The sequence below is a fragment of the Cololabis saira genome, chromosome 20 (assembly GCF_033807715.1).
Source record: "Cololabis saira isolate AMF1-May2022 chromosome 20, fColSai1.1, whole genome shotgun sequence".
Classification (NCBI taxonomy): Eukaryota; Metazoa; Chordata; class Actinopteri; order Beloniformes; family Belonidae; genus Cololabis; species Cololabis saira.
In genome coordinates, this window is record NC_084606.1 from 35,996,172 (window position 1) to 36,024,068 (window position 27,897).

At 40.3% G+C, this 27,897-nt stretch overlaps 1 protein-coding gene across 1 annotated transcript in view; it reads right to left on the reverse strand.

Moving 5' to 3' along the window:
- Nucleotides 1-10,756, reverse strand: part of LOC133420523 (cGMP-specific 3',5'-cyclic phosphodiesterase-like) — a 63,929-nt gene extending 53,173 nt beyond the window's left edge. The window contains exons 1-5 of the mRNA XM_061710218.1: nt 10,740-10,756; nt 8,758-8,866; nt 8,596-8,680; nt 3,031-3,206; nt 239-289 (exon numbers count right to left, since the gene is read on the reverse strand). Coding sequence (XP_061566202.1) covers nt 239-289; nt 3,031-3,206; nt 8,596-8,680; nt 8,758-8,866; nt 10,740-10,756 — 438 coding nt within the window. The remainder of the gene's footprint in view (nt 1-238; nt 290-3,030; nt 3,207-8,595; nt 8,681-8,757; nt 8,867-10,739) is intronic.
- Nucleotides 10,757-27,897: the final 17,141 nt, after the last annotated feature.

Sequence of the window (27,897 nt, forward strand, 5' to 3'; positions counted from 1 at the left end):
TGAAACCGCTACTTCTAAATTCGGACCTCTTGTGGTTTTCAAACAGCAAGGATTTGTTGGGGAGCTACTGCAGCCCCTCGTCTCCATCTCCCTGTTTGAACACGTTGGCTGCTGTAACGGTTGCACACCTCCGTTCACCAGCTACATCACATCACCCCGGGGTGTGTGCATGTGTCGTAAACACAAACATTTGAGTCTTTCAGGTAAAAAAGAATAAATGTCAATTTACCGCGGTTACCTGCAGCTCCCGCGACTCCTCCTCCGTGGCAGAGGCGTGATACGACAAGACCTGGAACACACACGCAAGCAGAGATCAGATGCAGAAACACACACCACGTCTGTTCTGTCGCACATCCATCAGTCGGCTCTGACGGGGACCTGCACCCAGATTCACACCGGCCTCGTAAATCCCCCGTTAACCCCCTCTGCTGGGCGGGAGACGGGCTTTCAGAGGACCAGTTGATGCAAATCTGAGCTCCACTGTGATGCGTCACGTTGGGTGAGGAGCGTCTTTGGTTTGGGGAGTTTTGGGAACACTGAGGGGGTCAAAGGGCTGGGATGTGAGCGGGGCGGTCAAAGGGACCAGGACAAGCCTGAAACCAGCTGGCTTTTGAAACACAAGAAGAGAAAAAAAGTGTTGGAGTACAGCAGTGGATCCAAACTGAGAAGCACAGTAGAGCTAATGACAGAAATACAGCTGACAGAAACTCATCAAAGCGTCTGTTTGAGGCATTAAGACAACTGTGACGTCCCGCACCAATACCCAGAGGTGGAAAAAGTACAAAAATATTGTACTTAAGTAAAAGTACAAATTTTCTGCTTGAAAATTACTTAAGTAAAAGTAAAAAGTACCCATTAAGAAAATTACTTAAGTAAAAGTATAAAAGTACCTCAACTTAAATATAATAAAGTACAAAAAGTACATGGGTTAAAATGTACTTAAGTACAAAAGTAAAAAGTACAAAGTACAAAGTACAAAGTACAAAATCATTTTCAAAAGGATTGCAAAGAAATGAAGAATCCAAGAATTTGCTTACAACTCTAAATAATGGTGATATTATTCTGACCCCTTTAGCGTTTGTTTCCATTACCCCATTTTAATTTCTCCCTTTGCTCATCACTGCTGCTGTAGCCCGCTGGCCCCGCTGACAGGTCCACCCCCAGCCTGTAGTATGCAGTGACAACATTAAGCAACCCCAGCTGATAAAGGATGAGACTTTTGAACTTTTAAATGCCAAAACCACCTTAGAAAGGGTAGAATCAAAGAATGGTGCGCACGGACACGCGTCAGCTGCCGCTCAAGGCTGATTTATGGTTCGGCGTTACACCAACGCAGGGCCCGTACCCTACGGCGAGGCTCTGCGTCGATTTAACGCGGAACCATAATTCAGGCTTCAGTCCTCATCGGTACTCGACGCGACGGCGGTTCCTCCGGCCTTCCGGCCCGCCTCTGCGGCGCAACTCTCCCGGGAGCTGCGGCTCCTTCTCGGTATATTCACGCGCCCCCCTTCCTTCCCGTCCGCCTCATGGTTCCGCGTTAAACCGACGCACACCTTACGCCGTAGGCTACGGCGTACAGTGTGCGTCGCCGCGTACCCTACGCTGTAGCTCTGCGCCGGTGTAACGCGGAACCATAAATCAGCCCCCGCTGTGCTGTTCTTTAATTTGTAGCGAGTAACGACGTGTCCAATTTTAAATATAGCGGATTAAAAGTACGATTATTTCCTTGAAAATGTAACGAAGTAAAAGTAAAAGTACAGAAAAATGAAAGTATCAATAAAAGTACAAATTCTCAAAAATCTTACTTAAGTAAAATAACGAAGTACTTGTAGTTCGTTACGTTACACCACTGCCAATACCATGGTTCTGGATGGGAATAAAAAGTAAATGGTGGAATGCTAAATCAATAAAATATTTGGGGGTAAATGTCACAAAAAATATTTGAGAGGGGAAGATTTTTTTTTATTGAGAAAATGTAGAGAAAAAAGTCTAAATGTCAAGAATAATGTTGAAATACAATTTCGAGAATAAAGTAGAAATTTTGAGAATAAAGTTGAAATTTTGTGAATAAAGTCGAAATTTACTTTTTTCTCTCGACATATTTCTCAACATTTCAACTTTTTTCTCGACTTTTTTCTCAACATTTCGACTTTTTTCTCAAAATTGTACTTCATCATTAATCTCGACATTTCGACTTTTTTCTCAACATATCGACTTTTTTCTCGAAGTGCATAATGAAAAAAAAAATTCTTCCTCCTCTAAAATATTATTTTTATTTTTCTCCTGCCTGGCCCTGATACTCTTCTGCAGACCTCTGATATATTGGTGCAAGGATGAATATGTTGCAACATGGAAAAATATAGAAATAAAGCAAAAAGACATTGAAATGCAAAACTTAATTGCACACAAATATTAGGTAACCAATTGGACTCAATAACCAAAACTACAGTAGAAATATGGAACAAGGTTGTTGAAAGATATAAATTCGAGAAAGAGACGAAGATTCAAGGTTTGTACCTCATGTATGCACGATAACGGGTTTAAGCAATGGTTGAAAAAAGGCATTACAGCGATATGTACCACGGTCAAACGGGGGAAGATGAACATGAACAATATCGATACCGACAAATGAGGGATTACTATGAGAAGGAAATAAAAACTGACACTGATAATGAAGTTATTGACGTGTTTTTGAAAGCTTATGAAGGAAAAACATGTAAAGTCATCTCAACACTGTACAAAGGTTTGCTCTCATGCAGGAAGACTTCCTCTCTTTATATCAAAGAAAAACGGGAAAAAGAGTTGAGAGAACGGACAACTGAGGAGGAATGGTTTAATATTTGTAAAACGCAGTGATCGGCCAGGTTTCTTCCCTCCTAAAGGGCAGTTTTTTACCTGTTATTGATTATGTAATGATTGATCGAGGGTCATGTTCTGGTCTCTGGAAAGATCCTTGTTTTAAAAACAGCATTTAAATGTGTTAGTTTTGCTGGTGGTTTGTGCAGAGTGTGTGTTTGACGGGGGTCTGACCTCCAGCGTGACCTCCTGCTTGGCCATGGCTCGCTCCACCGTCTCGTACATCTGCGTGTTCTGGATGCCCAGGCCGCAGAAGATGGCAAACGCCTCCAGGAACTGCTCGTCGTTCCTGTTGAAGGCCTTCACGCCGCCGGATGCTTCGTCCATTTTGTTCACCAGCTGACACACACCTACGTGCACACACACACACACACACACACACACACACACACACACACACACACACACACACACACACACACACACACACACACACACACACACACACACACACACACACACACACACACACACACACACACACACACACTTCTGGCTCAGACCGGTCCCCTTCCAGGCTGACGTTAGCCTGGCGTCGAGGCTAAGTTCCTGGGTCAGGGACGGGATCACAGCACTGTCACTGGAACACAGTCCGGGGGCCTGTACTACGAAGCAAGTTCAACATATCCAGGATATCTTTTCCTTATCCAGATTCACTAAACCGGACAATTGCAATCACGCTAAGCGGTCACACGACAGTGGTTATCAACTCGGTATATCAACCCAGGTTTCTCCAATCTGGATATGAGCGCGTGCACATAAAAGGGGCGGTGTTTTCAGCGCATGACCAATCGCAAGCATGGAGAAGTCCGCTGTCAGAGCCGCTTATTTCCGTAGCGAAGAGCAAACAATAATTTTACGGAAATATGATGAGTATAGGCATATAATACAGGCAAAAAGCAACACAGTTGCAGCTGCAAAATGCAGGAAAGACAGCTGACTGTATAAATGCGTAAATCCATAGGGATATAAACATATATTTGAATATTCTGGGAATCTTAATCTTAAACTGTAAACCATGATCAGCAATATTAAAATAATAAAAGGCTTGCAATATTTCAGTTGATTTGTAATGAATCCAGAATGTATGACATTTTTTTGTTTTTGTGTTTGCATTACAGAAAATCACAATATTCTAATTTTCTGAGACAGTCTGTATATATTGGTTCTATAACTATTGTTGTTGACCGATAACTTGTGCTGATGCTGTACCAAAGAATTGGGTTTATTTATTTATTTTATTTAATTTTTTATTTTTTCTGGAGGGGGGTGTTTAGTATTTTAAAGTGACTTCTCAGAATGTTCGAGGGACGAAATTGAAAATCCCTTTTTTGCTATCCCCTTACAAATGCATCTTCTTTTTGATTTCTTCTTGATTTATTTATTTAATTGGTATTAGTTTTGGATTGACTGTACATCGGATTTTGGGTGATGATTTGTTTTATTTATTCATTGATTGATTTATTTTTTATTTTCTCCTCCACCTCTTTTTTCTTTTTTTCCTTTTTTTTTGGCTCGTTCATACAGGTACTCATCAGGGAAAGCAAAGGGGTTTTGGTGGTCCCTGAATACGCGTTCTCTTCGGAGGGATCCTCTCACGATCCGCGCACCAAGCTCCACTGGATTCTCTTCGAAAGGGCATGTCATTTTCCAAGAGAGCTGATTGGTCAGTGGGCGGTGCTTTTATACCCGGCGATCTGTATCTCGAACATAACCTGCTCCGGAGCAGGTTAGCGGTTCAGCATAAGTTACCATGGCGATGTGCCCCGATAAGAAGTGAACCACCGTCGTAGTCCTGAAAACCCAGGGTTAAACCTGAAGTTACCTCGCTAACCCCAAATCCCGCTTCGTAGTACAGGCCCCGGGAGTGACAATCAGGAAGAAACCTGGAAGTAACGGGTCTGGAGAACGTTTTGATCGGAGGACGGGAACTGTACTTCCTACAGAAGAGTATCAGGGCCAGGCAGGAGAAAAACAAAAATAATATTTTAGAGGAGGAAGATTTTTTTTTCATTATGCACTTCGAGAAAAAAGTCGAAATGTCCAGATTAATGTTGAATTACAATTTCGATAAAAAAAGTCGAAATGTTGAGAAAAAAAGTCAAAATTTCGAATAAAGTTGAAATGTTGAGAAAAAAGCTAAATTTTGACTTTATTCTTGAAATTGTATTTCAACATTAATCTCGACATTTCGACTTTTTTCTCAAAGTGCACAATAAAAAAAAAAAAATCTTCCCTTTTCAAATATTTTTTCTCCTGCCTGGCCCTAATACTCTTCTGTAACTTCCCCCTGCCTCTTGGCTGGTCTAGGTTTTTTTATGTATGGTAAATAAAAAATGAAATCCTTCCACTATGTTACTTAATGTTTCCAAGAAGCAACAGTGGTTATTAGTGCCCACCCACCCATGGTCCTGAATGGGACTGAAGTGGCCGCTGGTCTGTACACGTCTCTTTTCTTATCATTTTATTTCATTTTATTTGTTTTAAGCATACTTAAATTAAATACTTGTGATTTTTGAAAACCGCGCAAAGTTATGGATAAGCCCTGAATGCAGGCATTGTGACGTAGAATTGTCAAATTGATTTGATTCACCGTATGAATTGTTACAGATTACTTTTGTAATACTGTATTTGACCCGGTCTTTGTACGTTTTGACGGTATAGAAACGTAATTCTTGCCATTGGAAGAATGAGATGAACCTGCTGGACTCTACTGCCCTTACTTTTTAACAACTTGTGCTTTTTATTGTTTTACCTCTTTTCTTATTGTAAATGACGGTAAATTGTTTTAACTGCCACCTGGTGGTCAGTTTTCGCCAGTGTGGTTTAGCAGAGAACGCAAAGGTAGAAAGGTGGGGATGATTCTGCTGCGTAATCTCCACACCTGTTGCATCTCAGCTGTTTCTCCCGTGGGTCGGCTTGGCGTTGTGCTCCGTTTCTTTTGTTTGTTTCATGACCTTTATTCAATTTGATTAATTGTCGGGATGGTTCCCTGAAGGCTTCAATCACTGACACTTTCCAAACAAGCACCCTTGGTAGTGGAACGAGTTTTCACGGTGCCCGGTATGAGAATAAAATTTGAGCGTACGAATCTCTCCGCCTTTTAATTGGAACCAAGGGTCCGCTACACATATCATTTTATTTCATTTATTTTGTCATTTACTGTTTAATTGTGTCTTGCCGCTTTTAATGTAACCTAATAAACTTGCCTAATAAATTCTGTCGAGATGACGTCACACAAATAATTAGATTGGTTGTGTTTCATTGGTTGGGATTCACCGTCACGTTAAACAGATGTTTCTGAGCGTTTACTTTGACACGATCATACAGCTATTGACCGGGCTGGTACTGCATGTAAATTACATGATTTTAATCTTTGTTTACATCTATACAGCTTCCAAACAAAGTCTGGCATTTTTGATGCTAATAACGTCCTCGTGAACACGTCCGCTGTAATAAAGCGAGGTCGAGCTTTTGATCTGGCTCGTCATTACGATTCAAGCGCTGGAGGAGAGCCGGTAGAGGACGTGCTCAGCCATGCACGTCCTCAGACATCCGTTATCTCCACCGGCTGCTGGGCGCTGCCGGCGGCTAATTACGCCCATGATAATCACCGTGATGGATGGAGCGGCAGGAATATTCATGGATAAACAACAATGTTGGATCATGTTCACATACGGCTTCTTCTGTCCGGCACAGACCTTGGAGCTGCATTCGTCACCATGTAGACCAGGGGTCGGCAACCCAAAATGATCAAAGAGCCATATTGGACCAAAAAAACAAAAAACAAATATGTCTGGAGCCGCAAAAAATGAAAAGTCTTGTATCAGCCTTAGAATATTATTGAATAATATTGGGCCGGAGCTTCGGGAGCTGCGTGCTGGCCTGCGGTCCCCACCCCTGGTCATCTCGTTGCTGGCCCCCCCTTCTCCTCCCTTTTCTCTCTTTTGTCCTGCAGGTGGTCGTGGGTGGCTTGTAGCTTGCATTACGGAGCACAAGTCTTTCCCCGACCCTGCACCCCAACCTGGGACTTGCTGATTGGGCCGGAGCTTCGGGAGCTGCGTGCTGGCCTGCGGTCCCCACCCCTGGTCATCCCGTTGCTGCTTCCACCTGCCTGCTGTGCTGTTGCCGTCCCTGACCCACCAGTCTGGCCCTCGGCAGGAGGGTCCCCCCTTATGATCCTGGTCCTGCTCAAGGTTTCTTCCCTCCTAAAGGGGAGTTTATCTTGCCACTGTTTGGCTTAAGGTTTTTCTCCCACTTTGGGAGTTTTTACCTGCCATTGTTTATGTAATAATTGCTCGGGGGTTTATGTTCTGGGTCTCTGGAAAGCGTCTAGAGACAACTCTGTTGTATTAGACGCTATATAAATAAAATTGAATTGAATTGAATTGAATGAAGACACATGCTGCATGTTTCTATAGTAGTTATAACTGGGGGAAGATTTTTTTCATTATGCACTTCTAGAAAAAAAGTCGAAATGTCGAGAAAAAAGTCGAAATGTCGAGGAGATAGTCAACATTTTGTGAAAAAAGTCAAAATGTTGAGAAAAAAGTCGAAATGTCAAAACTAAACACAATTTTGTTGTTTAAACTCATTTCCGTGTCAATTCAATGATTCAGTCATGTACCAAAATCCATTTAAATTGAAAAATGTTGCTGTTTTCCTGTCAAAACATTGATATGCGATTCATTTTTTTAATCCAGTCCCACCACTAGTTCTTACGACGGAGTATTAGCGCCAAACTAAGACAAAAAAAAAGAATATTACGAGAATAAAGTCATAATATTTTGAGAATAAAGTCGTAATATTAAGAGAATAAAGTCGTAATATTAAATATATTATAAATATATAAATATAACTTCACAAGATGCTCAATATTCCTCATTTTAACACAGGGAGAAGATGCTCTTCCTGTTAGAGTTCTCATAAATTATATTCTCATAATGTTACGACTTTATTCTCATAAATTACGACTTCATTGTCGTAATGTTACGACTTCATTGTTGTAATGTTACGACCTTATTCTCGTAATGTTACGACTTTATTCTTATAAATTATGACTTATTCTCGTAATATTACGACTTTATTCTCGTAATATTACAACTTTATTCTCATAAATTACGACTTTATTCTCATAAATTACGACTTTATTCTCATAAATTACGACTTTATTCTCATAATGTTACGACTTTATTCTCATAAATTACGACTTTATTCTCATAATGTTACGACTTTATTCTCTTAATGTTACGGCTTTATTTTCATAATGTTACGACTTTATTCTCGTAATGTTACGACTTTATTCTCGTAATGTTACGACTTTATTCTCGTAATGTTACGACTTTATTCTCGTAATGTTACGACTTTATTCTCATAATGTTACGACTTTATTCTCGTAATGTTACGACTTTATTCTCATAAATTACGACTTTATTCTCGTAATGTTACGACTTTATTCTCATAATGTTACGACTTTATTCTCGTAATATTACGACTTTATTCTTATAAATTACGACTTTATTCTCGTAATATTACGACTTTATTCTCATAATGTTACGACTTTATTCTCGCAACATTATGACTTTATTCTCATAATTTTACGATTTTATTCTCATTATATTATGACTTTATTCACGTAATTTCCAATTTTTTTTGTCTTAGTTTGGCCCTAATACTCCGTCGTAAATTCTAGGTTAAAAAAAGAGCCTAAAAGGAGAAAGAGAGAGGTGAAAGTCCTACCTATGACCTTGTCCTTTTTACCGTTCCTGATGGGGGTGCAGAGCAAACTTTTTATCTGGTTGCTGGTGTGATCTGGAGTTTCACTCTGTACAAAACAAGATGGGTCATTCATTCTTGTGTGAAAAGAAAAGGAAAGGAAATAAAGAGAGAAAGTGCACTCACCATCCAGGGGAAGCGCTGGTCCTTGGTGACGTCGGCGATGTTGAGAGGCTGCATGGTGTTTTTGACGTACTGAGCGAACATGTAGTCAATCTGGCTGACCTCACAGTCCCTGCAGACAAACACAACCAATGATCTGCAGACGAACATTCAGCCCTGAGACGGCGGAGCGGAGCCACGGAGAGGAAACACGGAGAGGAAACACGGAGAGGAAACACGGAGAGGAAACACGGAGAGGAAACACGGAGAGGAAACACGGAGAGGAAACACGGGCCTGAATGCAGCGAACCATCTCCAGCTCCACCGTGCCGGTGCACAAGTGGCACTTTTCCACTAGTACCTACTCAGCCCGACTCCACTCGGTTTGCTTCTTTCCCACCAGGGGTCTAACGTGCCGAGTAGATACTTTTCTGTATTTATTCTGCCGAGGTTCTAAGCGGCTGAGTCGGCTGTATCTGACATCATCACACTACAGGCCACCGATTGGTCGGGGGGTTGGAGTCAGACGTCTGAGTCAGGAGGAGGAAATCAGAGAAAGAGACTCTGACGGATTCTGGTTCATTTTATTCAACCAGCAATGGCAGCAAAAGTCTGTTTCATGATCCAACTCTGAGGTGCAGATGTTCATAAACCTGGTGCTGAGGAGAGAATTAAAAAGATCTAGACGGAGATAAGGAACAACCAGATCTACCAGGAGCTCTGTCTCTTCATAGCTGCTCACGGATCCAGCTGACTTTTCAGCAGCACAGAGACAAACTAAAAAACTAAAAGCGTTGCTGCTTGAAGCTTCTCTTACTCTTATTTTTTAACTTGATATCAAACACAAGCCACAGACCCAGCAGCACATCTATCATCTCCTCCAGGTTCTACATCTTTAGTGTTGCTGTCTTCTTCCTTTAGATCAAATTGAGTCGAGCCGAGCTGAGATGAGTAGAGCTGAGTAGGTGCTGGTGGAAAAACGCCAAAGGAAGAAACACGGGCCGGACCGGAGCAAACCTTCCCTCTGATTTAGACACTTTTGGAGCCCAGAAGACGTTAGTGTGTCTTTAAAAGCACTCAAAAAACAGTACAACGAAAGGAGGGAGAGAAGCCACTTGTTCAGTTTAATGAAAAGTTGTTTTTTTTTCTGGAAAAGCTCTGACTTTAACACAAACAGGCCAAACTGAACTTGAGCTCGCTCCTCAGTCCAAAAGCAGGCAACGCCTGCGTGAACCCATCACTACTAGACAAGTGAACTGCCCAGAGGATCATTGAGAGGGACTGGATGTACCGATAGCTTGGGCTGTGGTTCAAAGCAGCAAAAAGTTGGTTGTCTTGTCAGTCATCTCGGATGTGCAACAAAACACAGTGGTAGTGATGCACCGAAATGAAAATTTGTGGCCGAAACCGAAACCGAAAATAATAATAAACACTTGGCCGAATACCGAACAATACCGAACATGGTTCTTCGCAGTTTTTCATTTATTTTGCCAATTTTTTCACCATTGCATAAATCAAATACATTTGATTTAGGCATGCTTTTCAAAGAAAAAAATCTTTTACAAAATTACAAGGTAGAAAATATTTATTGAACATAAAAAAATGGCAAACATTTTTAATTTCCCAGCATTATGTTGTTTTGGTTCCACCTCCTGGTGAATGTTAGGTAAAATTCTTATGGGGTTAGTTTTTGGTTGGCCAACGATTTATTACGGGAGCGGCCAGTCTATTAGGTAAAATTCTTATGGGGTTAGTTTTTGGTTGGCCAACGATTTATGTAGTGCGCAACGTTACGGGACGGAGCGGCCAGTCTATTTCCTTATTTTACAACGCCAATTGTTCGGTTTTTTTCCCACTTATTCCACCGAACACCGAAAGTGTTTTTTTGCCATTTTCGGCCGAACAATTTCGGTTACCGAACAATCGGTGCATCACTACACAGTGGTAATTAGTGTCATTGTGTCCCGTCTCCCGTGTCTTCAGCAATGCAGTCTTCAAGGTCTGACCTCCGGTATCCTCTCATCGATGACCAATCAGAACATTGATCATAGTCTTGTTTAAACTGAAACGCAGCAGCATGTGAAGGTCCCTGGTGTTTTATCGAATGTCCTTTTATGATTCACTGGAACACCTCAGGGTTGAGTGTTATCACCACTTTGATTTGTTTAATAAAGCCTTCATCCAGGTGATCAGACTATACCAGACTGGATTACTGTAACGCACTTCTCATGGGGATCCCCAGCAAGAGTCTCCAGAGGCTCCAATTCATCTAAAACTCTGCAGTAGTGATGCACCGATTGTTCGGTAACCAAAATTGTTCGGCCGAAAATGGCAAAAAACACACTTTCGGTGTTCGGTGGAATAAGTGGGAAAAAAACCGAACCATTAATAACGGCGTTGTAAAATAAGGAAATAGACTGGCCGCTCCGTCCCGTAACGTTGCGCACTACATAAATCGTTGGCCAACCAAAAACTAACCCCATAAGAATTTTACCTAACATTCACCAGGAGGTGGAACCAAAACAACATAATGCTGGAAATTAAAACATTTTCATTTTTTTATGTTCAATAAATATTTTCTACCTTGTAATTTTGTAAAAGATTTTTTTCTTTGAAAAGCATGCCTAAATCAAATGTATTTGATTTATGCAATGGTGAATAAATTGGCAAAATAAATGAAAAACTGCTGAAGAACCATGTTCGGTATTGTTCGGTATTCGGCCAAGTGTTTATTATTATTTTCGGTTTCGGTTTCGGCCACAAATTTTCATTTCGGTGCATCACTACTCTGCAGCTAGGATCCTAGGATTGATTGACGAGGATCTGACCTCTGAGCCTCAGACTTACTCTCGTTATCTGGAATCTGCGCTCACCTTTGAATTTGTCTGCCGGTTTAAGTTAAAGTTAGCGTGAAGAAAAGAGCGAGAATGGGCTTTTTAATCTTGTTACAGTATCTGGCGAGGTCTGAGTGACCTGTACCGACCCGTCCAGGACTCAGACAAGCATGAGAACAGAGAGTTCTCCTGAAACGCTCCCAGCAGCAGCGAGGAATAAAACATGGCCTGATTAAAGAGATATCTGCACCTGAGCCCGGCTCACTGCAGGCCCGTCTGTCAGGGCCTAATACGCACGTTTGTTGTCTTTACCCGCTCCCCGTCCAACCGCAGAGCCGGCTACAAGACTGCTACATAAATGATGGAAAGCTGATATGTAAATATGACAGAGTTAAAGTGAAGCCGGTGGTTTTTGGCCGCGTGGCCGTGGTGGATATGGTGTGTGTGTCAGAGAGAGATGACAGGAATACAAAACATGTGTGTTGGTTTGAGTGAATTTAAGAAAAAGAGTTTGTGGACTGTAAATGAACTGAAGCATTAAAGTATCATTCTTAGTTATTACTTGGTGTTTTCTATGAAAACTCTACCGCATTGTGCAAACGTTCTCTTCCTGGGATGTTTGTAAAGTTTTATACGTTATTAGTGTGGGAATTTCCCACTGAGATAAAAATAAATACATACATTTAACCCTTGTACTGTCTTTGGGTCAAAATGACCTCATTCTTCCTTCCTTCTTTCCTCCTGATCTCTGTTTCCTTCTTCCCTTCCTTCTTTACTCCTTTCCTTCTTTCTTTCCTCCCTTCCTTCCTTCTTTTCTCCCTCGAACATTCTTTCCTTGTTTTCTCCTTTCCTTCTTTTTTCCATTCCTTCCTTCTTTCCTTTCTCCCTTCTTTTCTCCATTCCTTCCTTCCTTCTTTCCTCTCTTCTTTCCTCCCTTCTTTCCTCCCTTCCTCCCTTTCTCCTTCCTTCTTTCCTCTCTCCTTTCCTTCCTTCCTTCCTTCCTTCCTTCCTTTCTCCCTTCTTTCCTCCCTTCCTTCCTTCCTTCCTTCCTTCCTTCCTTCCTTCCTTTCTCCCTTCCTTCCTTCCTTCCTTCCTTCCTTCCTTCCTTCCTTCCTTCCTTCCTTCCTTCCTTCCTTCCTTCCTTCCTTCCTTCCTTCCTTCCTTTCTCCCTTCTTTCCTCCCTTCCTTCCTCCCTTCCTTTCTCCCTTCCTTCCTTCCTCTTCCTTCCTTCTTCTTTCCTTCTTCCTCCTTCCTTCTCCCTTCCTTCTCCCTTCCTTCTTTCTCCTTCCTTCATTCCTTCTTCCTTCTTCCTCCCTTCTTCCTTCCTTCCTTCCTTCCTTCCTTCCTTCTCCTCCTTCCTTCCTTCCTTCCTTCCTTCCTTCCTCCTCCTCTTTCCTCCCTTCCTTCCTTCCTTCCTTCCTTCCTTCCTTCCTTCCTTCTTTCCTCCCTTCCTTCCTCCCTTCCTTTCTCCCTTCCTTCCTTCCTTCCTTCTTTCCTCCCTTCCTTTCTCCCTTCCTTCCTCCCTTCCTTTCTCCCTTCCTTCCTTCCTTCCATTCCTTCCTTCTCTTCCTTCCTTCCTTCTCTTCCTTCCTTCCTTCCTTTCTCCCTTCCTTCCTTCCTTCCTTCCTTCCTTCCTTCCTTCCTTCCTTTCTCCCTTCTTTCCTCCCTTCCTTTCTCCCTTCCTTCCTTCTTTTCTTCCTTCCTTCCTCCCTTCCTTCTTTTCACCCTTCCTTCCTTCCTTCCTTCCTTCCTTCCTTCCTTCCTTCCTTCCTTCCTTCCTTCTTCCCTTCCTTCCTTCCTTTCTTCCTTCCTTCCTCCCTTCCTTCTTTTCACCCTTCCTTCCTTCCTTCCTTCCTTCCTTCCTTCCTTCCTTCCTCCCTTCCTTTCTCCCTTCCTTCCTTCCTTCCTTCCTTCCTTCCTTCCTTCCTTCCTTCCTTCCTTCCTTCCTTCCTTCCTTCCTTCCTTCCTTCCTTCCTTCCTTCCTTCCCCCTCCTCCCTTCCCTTCCTCCCTCCTTGACCCGAAGACAGCACAAGGGTTAAAAAAAAAGTAAAACAATAAATATATATATTTATATATATATATATATATATATATATATATATATATATATATATATATATATATATATATATATATATATATATATATATATATATATATATATATATATATATATATATATATATATATATATATATATATATATATCTTGTTCCAGAAGGTTAGGATTGTGATGGGAGATCAGTTTGTTCCACCCACACAAGCGGGACATGGGAAATACTTCCTACTGTTCCTGCCTGGAAGCATTAGCTCTTGTCCCTCACATGATCCTGCAGGCTGAGAGAGTTTCCCCAACTAGCCTGACCACGATCATTGACCACGATCCTCCTGGTCTTCCGTAGAAGATTCTGCAGGAATTTATGGCGCTTTTCCACTAGCACCTACTCAGCTCTGCTCATCTCAACTCGGCCTGGTTTCTTTTCCATAACAATTCACCTGGAGCAGAAGTAGGAGGTTGGAGTGAAGCTGCTGTGACGTATTTGATTGTGTATCTAAAGGAAGAAGACAAACACACTAAAGATGTAGAACCTGGAGGAGATGATAGATGTGCTATATAAAAACTAAACAATATGAAGGTTTAATTACTTAAAATCCTTAAAACGTATAAAAACTGAATTTTCAATTCAATTCAACTTTATTTATATAGCGTCTAATACAACAGATGTTGTCTCTAGACGCTTTCCAGAGATCCAGAACATGAACATAAACATAAACATAAACCCCCGAGCAATTATTATATAAACAATGGCAGGTAAAAACTCCCATAGTGGGAGAAAAGCCTTAAGCCAAACAGTGGCAAGGAAAAACTGAACAATATGAAGGTTTAATTACTTTAAATCTGGATAAAATCCTTATTTTTTTTTTTTACATATTTTTGCTGCTGTTTCTATGTAATTTATGCTTAGTCATGTTAGTTGACCAAAATATGTCATTTAAATTGTGCGTTTCTACCAGCAGGGGGGCGCCAGGCAGGTGGCTGTTGCCTTCATTCTCAGGCTGATACAAGACTTTTCATTTTTTGCGGGTCCAGACATATGAGTTTTTTGTGTTTTTGGTCCAAGTCTTTCAACATTTTGGGTTGTCGACCCCTGGTCCAGGGGGAGATGTTGAGCTGCAGTCAGCGTGGTGATGAGAAGAGAGTGATACATGAGTGAGAAGAGAGTGATACATGAGTGAGAAGAGAGTGATACATGAGTGAGAAGAGAGTGATACATGAGTGAGACTGGCATCACCTTTTCAGACAAGATAGATACAATTAATGCAGCGGGACGTCAGCAGTGTGGACATATTTCAAAATAAGGGATGACGACAGAAGCAAGGCAGACTGAAGCTACTGCTGCTAAGGTGTCAAGAGGAGGAAAGGAGAATACGTGGTTTAATACCAGCAACTTGATAAAACATCTCAAGACGCTTCATAAAGCTGAGTATATGGAGTTTACTGATGGTACTGCAAGACACAACAGCAACATTAGATCAGGTTCTGCAAAAGAGACGATGGCGAGAGACAAGTTAAAATACTGGAGGCTCTAACCCGTTATCAAACGCTGGATGAGCAGCCACTCTCAGTTGGAGAAGACGAAGGATTTCCCCGTGTTCTCGACGCACTCGAGCCGCGATATGATGTTTCATTGATATGTTATACAGGACTGTCTCAGAAAATGTGAATATTGTGATAAAGTCCTTTATTTTCTGTAATGCAATTAAAAAAACAAAAATGTCATACATTCTGGATTCATTACAAATCAACTGAAATATTGCAAGCCTTTTATTATTTTAATATTGCTGATTATGGTTTACAGTTTAAGATTAAGATTCCCAGAATATTCTAATTTTTTGAGATAGGATATTTGAGTTTTCTTAAACTGTAAGCCATGATCAGCAATATTAAAATAATAAAAGGCTTGCAATATTTCAGTTGATTTGTAATGAATCCAGAATGTATGACATTTTTGCATTACAGAAAATAAAGGACTTTATCACAATATTCTAATTTTCTGAGACAGTCCTGTATGTTTGCACAGTGCCAGTGTGGAGACTTTTTATTTACACAGAGAGTATATTTTGTTTAAAATAGTTATTCTACTCATTTTATTTATACTTATTGAATTTATCTGTTGCAAATAAAACCTGTCTTCCAATTCATTGCATTTTTAGCCTAGTTATTTTTGTGGTAGAAGTATTGTTATCGGTACTCGGTATCGCCAAGTACACAAATGAAAATACTCGTACTCGGTGTGAAAGAAATGGTATCGGGTCCTCCCTAACTTGAGCCAAACATGTCTCTGTCTTAATCCTTCTGACATAAACGGAAGCCTCACACTGCGTCCAAATCTAAATCAAACGGCTGTAATTGAGGATAATTAGTTCCTTCAGCCGGTTCTACAGCCCCGAGCCCGTGGGGCAGTTTGATTTGTTGTGTTGTTTCCAACATCCCGGCCGGGGCAGCAGCTCTCTGGATAACATTAAAGCCTCGGGCTGATTATAACAGCATGTTCCTCATCCTAACCATCAGCACACGCAGCACTGATCAACGCGCTGCTCCAACTGCATTGGAGCCTCAGCTAATTCCCCCCAAACCAGTACTGGAGTTGTAAAAAACAATCAGGGGGGATGGTGGATTTGATCATATGGGGACAGATAATTTGTGCTGATTACAAATAATATAATATATTACAAATAATAGCAGTGACCAAAACACCTGCAGAAATACTGCAGGAATGACATAGCAGCAGTTAAATGCAGCCTTCTGTAAGCTTTAAATATCCACTGGGCTTACATCAAATACATCAAAACACAACAATAAAAAACACTTTTCTGAACTTATCAATATGACTCTGTCCTTCACAGGATAAGTAACATGGATCACTGCAAAAACTCACAATCTTAACAAGAATATTTGTCTTATTTCTAGTTAAAATGTCTCATTTTAGTAAAAAAAATCTCATTACACTAAAAACAAGGAAACACTGGAAAAAACAACAATTTTCACCTGTTTCAAGTAGATTTTCACTTGAAATAAGTAGAAAAATCTGCCAGTGGAAAGACATTTTTTTGCTTGTAATAAGAAGATAAATATTGTCCCACTGGCAGATTTTTCTACTTATTTCAAGTGAAAATTTACTTGAAACAGGTGAAAATTGTCAAATAAGTTATTTTTCTGGTGTTATTTTTCTGGTGATGACTCTAAATGTTGAAATATCAGTAAAACCACATTCATTGATGAAATGACATAAGGGATGGAAAGGAGGGATGGCAGTTTTACAGGGGGGATGATTTGGACCGTTTTTATTTCAGGGGGGGGTGATTTTGATTGTTTTTATTTCAGGGGGGGGTGATTTTGACTGTTTTTATTTCGGGGGGGGGGTGATTTTGATTGTTTTTATTTCAGGTGGGGGTGATTTTGACTGTTTTTATTTCGGGGGGGGGTGATTTTGATTGTTTTTATTTCAGGGGGGGATGATTTTGACTGTTTTTATTTCAGGGGGGGATGATTTTGACTGTTTTTATTTCGGGGGGGGGGTGATTTTGATTGTTTTTATTTCAGGTGGGGGTGATTTTGATTGTTTTTATTTCAGGGGGGGGTGATTTTGATTGTTTTTATTTCAGGGGGGGATGATTTTGATTGTTTTTATTTCAGGGGGGGGGGGTGATTTTGATTGTTTTTATTTCAGGTGGGGGTGATTTTGATTGTTTTTATTTCAGGTGGGGGTGATTTTGATTGTTTTTATTTCAGGGGGGGATGATTTTGATTGTTTTTATTTCAGGGGGGGGGGATGATTTTGATTGTTTTTATTTCGGGGGGGGGGGGGGTGATTTTGATTGTTTTTATTTCAGGGGGGGATGATTTTGACTGTTTTTATTTCGGGGGGGGGGGTGATTTTGATTGTTTTTATTTCAGGTGGGGGTGATTTTGATTGTTTTTATTTCAGGGGGGGTGATTTTGATTGTTTTTATTTCAGGGGGGGTGATTTTGATTGTTTTTATTTCAGGGGGGGGGGATGATTTTGATTGTTTTTATTTCGGGGGGGGGGGGGTGATTTTGATTGTTTTTATTTCAGGGGGGGGTGATTTTGATTGTTTTTATTTCAGGTGGGGGTGATTTTGATTGTTTTTATTTCAGGGGGGGGGGGGTGATTTTGATTGTTTTTATTTCAGGGGGGGATGATTTTGATTGTTTTTATTTCAGGGGGGGATGATTTTGATTGTTTTTATTTCAGGGGGGGGGGGGTGATTTTGATTGTTTTTATTTCAGGGGGGGATGATTTTGATTGTTTTTATTTCAGGGGGGGGGGGTGATTTTGATTGTTTTTATTTCAGGTGGGGGTGATTTTGATTGTTTTTATTTCAGGTGGGGGTGATTTTGATTGTTTTTATTTCAGGGGGGGGATGATTTTGATTGTTTTTATTTCAGGGGGGGGGGATGATTTTGATTGTTTTTATTTCGGGGGGGGGGGGGGTGATTTTGATTGTTTTTATTTCAGGTGGGGGTGATTTTGATTGTTTTTATTTCGGGGGGGGGGGTGATTTTGATTGTTTTTATTTCAGGGGGGGATGATTTTGACTGTTTTTATTTCAGGGGGGGATGATTTTGATTGTTTTTATTTCAGGGGGGGATGCCATCCCCCCTCAACTCCAGTACTGCCCCAAGCACTAAAAACCTCAGCACGCCCCGTCGACCTGTGACTGAGTCAAATGGGGCTGCAGAGTGCTGGCATTACTAAAGACACTGAACCATTATGGCTTTTATTTCAGAACCACAATTTCAATAGATGAATTGCTGCACTTTGTCTACTTGAAAGGCTCGTCGTGCTGTTCCTGCGCGCTGGGCCCACGTTGGTTCTGCTAGACTTCCTGCTCTGGTCAAACAGATGCTCGGTCGTTGGAAAGCTGAATGCTGCGGTTAATGTCACTATAAAAAGCTTCCTGTGGTTCCAGCTGGGGAAAACTAACATCCTGCAGTAGGGCTGAACGATTTTTGAAAATAATCTAATTGAGATTTTTTTCCTCTACAGGACTGTCTCAGAAAATTAGAATTAGATTAGAAATAAATTAGAAAATTAGAATATTGTGATAAAGTCCTTTATTTTCTGTAATGCAAAAATGTCATACATTCTGGATTCATTACAAATCAACTGAAATATTGCAAGCCTTTTATTATTTTAATATTGCTGATCATGGTTTACAGCTTAAGAAAACTCAAATGTCCTATCTCAAAAAATTAGAATATTCTGGGAATCTTAATCTTAAACTGTAAACCATAATCAGCAATATTAAAATAATAAAAGGCTTGCAATATTTCAGTTGATTTGTAATGAATCCAGAATGTATGACATTTTTGTTTTTGTAATTGCATTACAGAAAATAAAGAACTTTATCACAATATTCAGATTTACTGAGACAGTCCTGTATATTGCGATTGCGATTTAATATGCGATTATTTTTTCAAGGTCCTGTTCTCATGTATTTTTCAACTACACAAGCAATAAGTCTGTCTGTTTTATAATAAACAATGTCAGATTTATTTAACGCACAGATTACAACAATAAAGAAAACAAATCTGTGGCTTTACCTCTTTAACACGTCTACACACGTCTGTACACACGAGTGTTATGGGTCGTTCTCTCTGAACCCAATCACACGACACCAAACCGGGTTAAACTTTAGCTAAAACGAGGAGTAGTTTAATAGAAAAACACAGAAAAACTCCCACAGGGAACAAGCTCCTCGCCACTCCGACTCAGCGCTCATATATATCGAGAAAAAAGTCGAAATGTCGAGAAAAAAGTCGAAATGTCGAGAAAAAAGTCGAAATGTCGAGAAAAAAGTCAAAATGTCGAGAAAAAAGTCAAAATGTCGAGAAAAAAGTCGAAATGTCGAGAAAAAAGTTGAAATGTCGAGATTAATGTTAAAGTACAATCTCCAGAAAAAAGTCAAAATGTTGATTTTTTTTTTTCATTATGCACTTCGAGAAAAGTCGAAATGTCGAGAAAAAAGTCAAAATGTCAAGAAAAAAGTCGAAATCTCGAGAAAAAAGTCGAAATGTCAAGAAAAAAGTCGAAATGTCGAGAAAAAAGTCGAAATGTCGAGAAAAAAGTCAAAATGTCAAGAAAAAAGTCGAAATCTCGAGAAAAAAGTCGAAATGTCAAGAAAAAAGTCGAAATCTCGAGAAAAAAGTCGAAATGTCAAGAAAAAAGTCGAAATGTCGAGAAAAAAGTCGAAATGTCGAGAAAAAAGTCAAAATGTCAAGAAAAAAGTCGAAATCTCGAGAAAAAAGTCGAAATGTCGAGAAAAAAGTCGAAATGTCGAGAAAAAAGTCAAAATGTCGAGAAAAAAGTCTGAATTTCGAGAAAAAAGTTGAAATGTCGAGAAAAAAGTCGAAATGTCGAGAAAAAAGTCAAAATGTCAAGAAAAAAGTCGAAATCTCGAGAAAAAAGTCGAAATGTCAAGAAAAAAGTCGAAATCTCGAGAAAAAAGTCGAAATGTCAAGAAAAAAGTCAAAATGTCAAGAAAAAAGTCGAAATCTCGAGAAAAAAGTCGAAATGTCGAGAAAAAAGTCGAAATGTCGAGAAAAAAGTCGAAATGTCGAGAAAAAAGTCTGAATTTCGAGAAAAAAGTTGAAATGTCGAGATTAATGTTGAAGTACAATCTCGAGAAAAAAGTCGAAATGTCAAGAAAAACGTCGAAATGTCGAGAAAAAAGTCGAAATGTCAAGATTAAAAAGGAAAGGAAAAAGGAAGAAAAAAAGAAGAAATAAAAAAGGGAAAAAAGAAAAACAAGAAAAAAAGGAAAAAAAAAGAAAAAAAGGAAAAAAGAAAAAGAAAAAAAAGAGAAAAAAAGAGAAAAAAAGGAAAGAAAGGTCAAACATTTGTGAAAAAGCTCCAAGGAGCCACTATGGCGGCGCTAAAGAGTTGCCGACCCCTGATCTAGTGGAAAAGCGCCATAACTCTCCCAGGAAACAGCCAGCACAAGCACCAACAGCAGCAAGTTTTGGGATCAGGAGAACTTGGTTCCAAATGGAAGAGGATACATAAGCCACCTGCTTTACGTCTGCAGCCACATATTGTTTCTTTCCTGTGTTTGCAACACACAAAACCTAGTTGCACTCACTGGGTTCAAGACTCAGGTTCAAGACCGACAGGTCCACTTATGTGGACAATGGAAGAAAAACACAAACTGTCTTTTTCTCTAACGGCATTGACTTTGTGTCTCCTTGCACTCTCTCTGCCAGGAGCAGGTATTACTGTGGAGAAAGTCAATATAACCTGACGGAGAGCGCGGCTCAAACCCATTTCCTGCACCAAGGCCGTGTAGAACAGAAAGGTCTTTCAGAGCTGACCGTGACTTCTCTACAATCAGAAAACGGGGCATAACTGAGGTTTGTTCATATGCTGTAAACTGTACAAACTCTGTAACACAGAGCTTCATTCAGGAATCCCACTGGAGGCTTTAACCTCGTCCAGAGGAGCCGTGGGCATCCCTGGGCTCTGAGGCATCTGTGGAAATGGTGGTGGGATAAATCAGTTTAACCGGATGTCCTTTGGATTAAACGGGCGACGTCCGCTTACGACCAAAGAAGAAGTCAAAGTCAAAGTAAACACAAGTTTAATTTGCTTTTTAATTGGTGTTTGGGGAAATGTTGTACTTTTAGGAGTAGTTTTGAATCACTGTACTTTTTACTTTTACTTGAGTAGATTTGTGAAGAAGAAACTGTTCCTCTTACTCCGCTACATTAGGCTACGTTGAGCTGTTACTTTTCTTTTATCCCTTTTATCCGCGTACGCATCAATCTCAAGACATCACTGAGTGATTCTTTGGGAAAAATGTTTGTTTTTGCATGTTTTGTCACATTTACACAGACTCAAACACACACAGAGTTTCTATGAGTTCATGTTTGTTCTAGTTCTGCTGGTTAAAAAAGAAAAGTACAAAGGATGGACATTTTGTGCTACTTGTGCTTAATTAATTTTTTTATTCTGTTATTTTATTTATTTTATTATTTATTAAAGTACTTGAATTTACTTTAAGATTTTAATTTAAACTATTTTTGTATTAATTTTAATTTATTTTATTGATTTAATTTGCCTGAAGATGATTATTTTGTACTTTTGTCTGTCTGAATGGTTGTGTTAAAAAAATAAATCAGACGTTACTCAACAGTTACTCAGTACTTGAGTAGTTTTTTCACCAAGTACTTTTTTACTTTTACTCAAGTAATTATTTGGATGACTACTTTTTACTTCTACCTGAGTCATATTATTCTGAAGTAACAGTACTTTTACTTGAGTACAATTTTTGTCTACTCTACCCACCTCTGCTTCCTAGTGAATGGACCACGAGTTAACTTCCTGGTTGATGGACCGCCAACAATATTTAACCTTTGGGAATTACAGGCTTTTTAAACTCCAGCTGGCGATTCTAACTTTATGAAATTAAATTCACGAAAATTTGACTTTTTTCTCAACATTTCGACTTTATTCTCGAAATTGTACTTCAACATTAATCTCGACATTTCAACTTTTTTCTCGACATTTCGACTTTTTTCTCCAAATTGTAGAGAGTATTAGGGCCAGGCAGGAGAAAAATAAAAATTATATTTTAGAGGAGGAATATTTTTTTTTCATAAGGCACTTTGAGAAAAAAGTCGAAATGTCGAGAAAAAAGTCGAAATGTCAAGATTAATGTTGAAGTACAATTTCGAGAAAAAAGTTGAAATGTCGAGAAAAAAGTCAAAATTTCGTGAGAAAAAAGGCAAAATTTCGACTTTATTCTTGAAATTGTATTTCAACATTAATCTCGACATTTCAACTTTTTTCTCGACATTTTGACTTTTTCCTGAAAGTGCATAATGAAAAAAAAATCTTCCTCCTCTAAAATATTATTTGTATTTTTCTCCTCCCTGGCCCTAATACTCTTCTGTAGAATTCCACAGCGTGGATCATTTTAAGTTTTATCTTCGTCGCGCTGAAGGATTATGTCAACACCAAACCCCAGATCTGATCTGTTCTCTCCAGTCTCGGGTATCATTGCTGAATTCTGCTACACACTGTGAAATCCACTAAACCTTCCTCTCACTTATTTCAGATGGACCACACTGAGTGGGCAAAATGAAACTGAAGTCCAGAGCGTTTAGCGGTTCAGCCGTGTGTATTGGGTAAGCGGATACACACTCATACAATCACTGCACACACAAACACTCACAATCCAATTGTGCTGCTTGAGCTGCGATGGAGATTAAGTTGTTGATGCTGCATAGCAACGGTGGATGCCAGAGAGCAAAGGCTCGGGGGGTTTCTATCTCATTGCATCTCAAATCAGATTAGATCTGATTGGCTTCTCCTGGCCGTTGCATGAGCTGGTGTCAGGAAGCTCTGCAGCTCCTTCTGAGCCTCGGGTTTGTAAACATCGTTCACTTCCCTGAGGAGCCGCTCTGTCTGCAAATGAGCATTTTATTAAATGTGATCATTTCCGGAGCATAGAACCAGTTAATCATTCATGTTTTCTTCAGGATTCAGGATGTGAAGACAGTCCCACAGTCAACACCTGTGATTTGTGCTCATCATAAAGGCTAAATTATATCTATATATACCCGTATTTTTCGCACTATAAGCAGAGGTGTCAAGTAACGAAGTACAAATACTTCGTTACCTTACTTAAGTAGAAATTTTGGTTATCTATACTTCACTGGAGTAATTATTTTTCAGACGACTTTTTACTTTTACTCCTTACATTTTCACGCAATTATCTGTACTTTTTACTCTTTACATTTTAAAAACAGCCTCGTTACTCTATTTCATTTGGGCCTTTAAAAAAAACTATCCAGTTAAATTGCTCCATCCGGATAGAGTGAATTTGGTTGTGGTTGTTTCAGATGTTCTTGTCCAGTTTTGTTCTTACATCCGTTCCCTCAGATTTCTGCAACTAAACTTGGATGTACATTCCAATAAAGGTTAGGATAAATGATAACATGCCTCTGAAGTTTGACTTTTTGCACCATTACAATACTTATAGGCAACTAGTCATCATATCTCCTGCTCTCTGAAACACATGTTAATGCTCAATAGTACACATATATGCTTCTTTAATATATTTGCATTATACTAAGATACATTCATTTTCAATGGCTTTTGTCCTTAATGTCTTTTGTGCCCCTTACATTACTTTTACTTTTATACTTTAAGTAGTTTTGAAACCAGTACTTTTATACTTTTACTTGAGTAAAAAACTTGAGTTGATACTCCAACTTCTACAGGAGTATTTTTAAACTCTAGTATCTATACTTCTACCTGAGCAATGAGTGTGAATACTGAAGACACCTCTGACTATAAGGCGCACCTTCAATGAATGATGTATTTTAAAACGTTTTCCATATATGAGGCGCACCGCATTATAAGGCGCTACAGTAGAGGCTGGGGTTACGTTATCGTCCATTAGACCAGGGGTCTCAACCCGAGTGGCTTGGGAAAATAAATTACAAAAAAAAGTATTTAATTGAAGTGTATTTTATTAGATTGACAGACGGATCGGTGCAGCGTCCGCAGTTATGCGGTCGATGTACCGGACCGTCGTGGTGAAGAGGGAGCTGAGTCGAAAGGCGAAGCTCTCCATTTACTGGTCAATCTACGCCCCTACCCTCACCTATGGTCAAGGAACTTTGGGTAGTGACCGAAAGGACGAGATCGCGGATACAAGCGGCCGAGATGAGTTTCCTCCGCAGGGTGGCTGGACCCTCCCTTAGAGATAGGGTGAGGAGTTCGGTCACCCGGGAGGAGCTCGGAGTCGAGCCGCTGCTCCTTCACATCGAGAGGAGTCAACTGAGGTGGCTTGGGCATCTGTACCGGATCCTCCTGGACGCCTCCCTAGGGAGGTGTTCCAGGCATGTCCCTCCCTAGGGAGGTGTTCCAGGCATGTCCCTCCCTAGGGAGGTGTTCCAGGCATGTCCCTCCTACCTAGGGAGGTGTTCCAGGCATGTCCCTCCTACCTAGGGAGGTGTTCCAGGCATATCCCTCCTCCCTAGGGAGGTGTTCCAGGCATGTCCCTCCTCCCTAGGGAGGTGTTCCAGGCATGTCCCTCCTCCCTAGGGAAGTGTTCCAGGCATGTCCCTCCTCCCTAGGGAAGTGTTCCAGGCATGTCCCTCCTCCCTAGGGAGGTGTTCCAGGCATGTCCCTCCGGGAGGAGACCCCGGGGAAGACCCAGGACACGCTGGAGAGACTATGTCTCTCGGCTGGCCTGGGAACGCCTCAGACTCCCCCCGGAAGAGCTGGAGGAAGTGTCTGGAGGAAGAGATGGAGGAAGAGCTGGAGGAAGAGATGGAGGAAGAGCTGGAGGAAGAGATGGAGGAAGAGCTGGAGGAAGTGTCTGGGGTGAAGGAAGTCTGGGCATCCCTGCTGAGGCTGCTGCCCCCGCGACCCGGGAACGGATAAAGCGGGAGAAGATGAGGGTGAGGGTATTTTATTTGTGTTAGTTTTTTAATATTTTAGTTCTAAATTGGAAGATTATTGTGATCTTGACATATTAGAATAAATATATTTTATAGTTTTTCGTCGCTCAATATAAACGTCATACTCGTGAAAGCCGGTACACATATATATATATAAAGCCGGTACACCCGCCTAAACGCCCTCCATTCATCGCGACTTTCAACCCCAGCAAGGCCAAGTATGGAGAAATGTAAGAAAAGAAAAATATCTAAAGAAAATCGAACATTAAAGCTGCAAGCAGCGATGAACGGGCCCTTGCGCGTGTAATTTTCACCAATAAAAGTCAAGGACTCAAAACAAAGTCTGTTGACACCACCCATGACTCTTTATGTCAAACCATTCAAAAGTTATGGCAGAAAGTAGGAACTATCAGATATCGACCAATCAGATGAAGGGGGGCGCTTTTTGGCGTCTAGCGTTGCCACAGTAACGCTTTTGAAAGAGAAAAGTAATGCGTTGCAGGATGGAAACGCACATTTTGATGTATAACACACCTGGGTGCACGTTATAGTTCGGGCCATATTAACGGCCGAAGAAATGGTATAAACTGCGCCAAAATTACACGATTAATTCAAAATGGCCGACTTCCTGTTCGGTTTTGGCCATGGCGCCAAGAGACTTTTCTTTAAGTTGTGACATGATACAGGTGTGTACAGATTTTCGTGCATGTACGTCAAACCGTATTGTGGGGCTTGAGGCACAAAGTTTTATAGGGGGCGCTGTTGAGCCGTTAGGCCACGCCATTAATGCAAACCATTAAATATCAAATTTTTCGCCAGGCCTGGCTTGTGTGCAAAATTTGGTGACTTTTGGGGCACATTTAGGGAGAAAAAAAGGCCCTCATTTTGTCGGTAAAATAAAAACGAGAACGAGAACTCCTACAGATACAATAGGGCCTTCGCACTGTAAGTGCTCGGGCCCTAAAAAGAAAAAAAAAGGAAAGAAAGAAGAAAAAAAGGAAAAAAAAGGTCAAACATTTGTGAAAAAGCTCCAGGGAGCCACTAGGGCGGTGCCTGGGCAGATTCATCTGCATTTAGCTCTGATGAGAGTGGCCTACCAGTAGGTCTTTGTGGAGAAAAACTGTCTAACAATTAACGGTCAAATGTCGCAAGACATTTCAACAATACACACAGAGCCTTTGCTAAAAAATATCCAGAGGGAGAAGAGAGAAAAAAAGCTGTTTCGGAACTGATGCGGAAGGCTGATCTGTCAAGAAGTGGGTGAAGTTGCGGCTCAATATTGATCCATATATAAGGCACACCGGATTATAAGGCGCATGGTCAGCTTTTGAAAAAATGTAAGGCTTTTAGGTGCACCTTATAGTGCGGAAAATACGGTACCTTCATTCTTTGAGGGTATCCTTCCAACATCCTCAGAAATGTCACATCTCCTAGGAGAAATAAAACCACCCGGAAGTAAACGTACTCCCATTCTACCTGGCTCCCACTCTGATGTGTTGTATGAACTATTACTGATCTTCCCTCAGACTGGTGGAGAAGATGTGGCTCAAATCTCACATAGTCATGAAGAGGAAATCATGAAGTATTTCGGAACATGATAAGAAAATCTTCTGGTGGTTATCAGCCTTTAAAACTGGAGACATGTGAAAACTGAAAAAAAAAAAAAAAAAAAAGAAAACGTGTATATCCCAACCTCAACATGATGATGTTTTACTGTATATTGCAGCGGTCGGCAACCGGTCGGCTCTAAAACAGAGCCGTATTGGACCAAAAACACAAAAAACAAATATGTCTGGAGCCAAAAAATGAAAAGTCTTGTATCAGCCTTAGAATGAAGACAACACATGTTGCATGTTTCTATATTAGTTATAACTGGGGCAAGTTTTTTTTTTCATTATGCACTTCGAGAAAAAAGTGGAAATGTCGAGAAAAAAGTGGAAATGTCAAGATTAATGTTGAATTACAATTTTGAGAAAAAAGTCGAAATGTCGAGAAAAAATTCGAAATGTCGATAAAAAAGTCACAATGTTGAGAAAAAAGTCAAAATGTGGAGAAAAAAGCCAAAATTTTGAGAAAAAAGTTGAAATGTCGAGATTAAAAAGGAAAGGAAAAAGGAAGAAAAAAAGAGAAAAAAAGGAAAAAAAGAAGAAAAAGGGGAAAAAAGGAGAAAAAAGGGGAAAAAAGGAGAAAAAAAGAAAAAAAAGAAGAAAATAAAGAGAAAAAAAGGAAAAAAAAGAAGAAAAAAAAGGTCAAACATTTTTGAAAAGTCTCCAGGAGCCACTAGGGCGGCACTAAAGAGCCGCATGCGGCTCTAGAGTATATACCAGGGTTGCCGACCACTGGTATATTGGAATGTTTCATGTATGTTTTTTTGCCTTAAGATAATGATTTACATGTACGGTAAAGTTTAATGTAGGTTTGTCGTGTTATTTCGTTTTCTTTCTTTATGTCTTGTTTTTCACTTTATGTTGTAAATGTATTGTTTTTAATGTGGACCCTGGTAAGACTAGCTGTGTTTAAGGACATAGCTAATGGGGATCCTTACAAATAACCAATAAACCTGATTGAAATGTTGGGATTGTTGCACCAAAACGTCTCCAAAGCTCAAGAAGTTCTCTGCGGCCGAGACTGACAGCATCACACCGGTTTAACGTGAGCGTTCTTGAAAGAGTATTATTATGTTGTAACACGTCATATGAGTCTGGGGATGAATTCAAGGTCTGAGAGTGATTTCAAAAAGCACATCTCCAATCTTCTGCTCCACATGTGCATCTAATAAAACTGTCACAAGCAATATGAGCGCGTGCTGACCCCGAATCCCAACAGTGGAG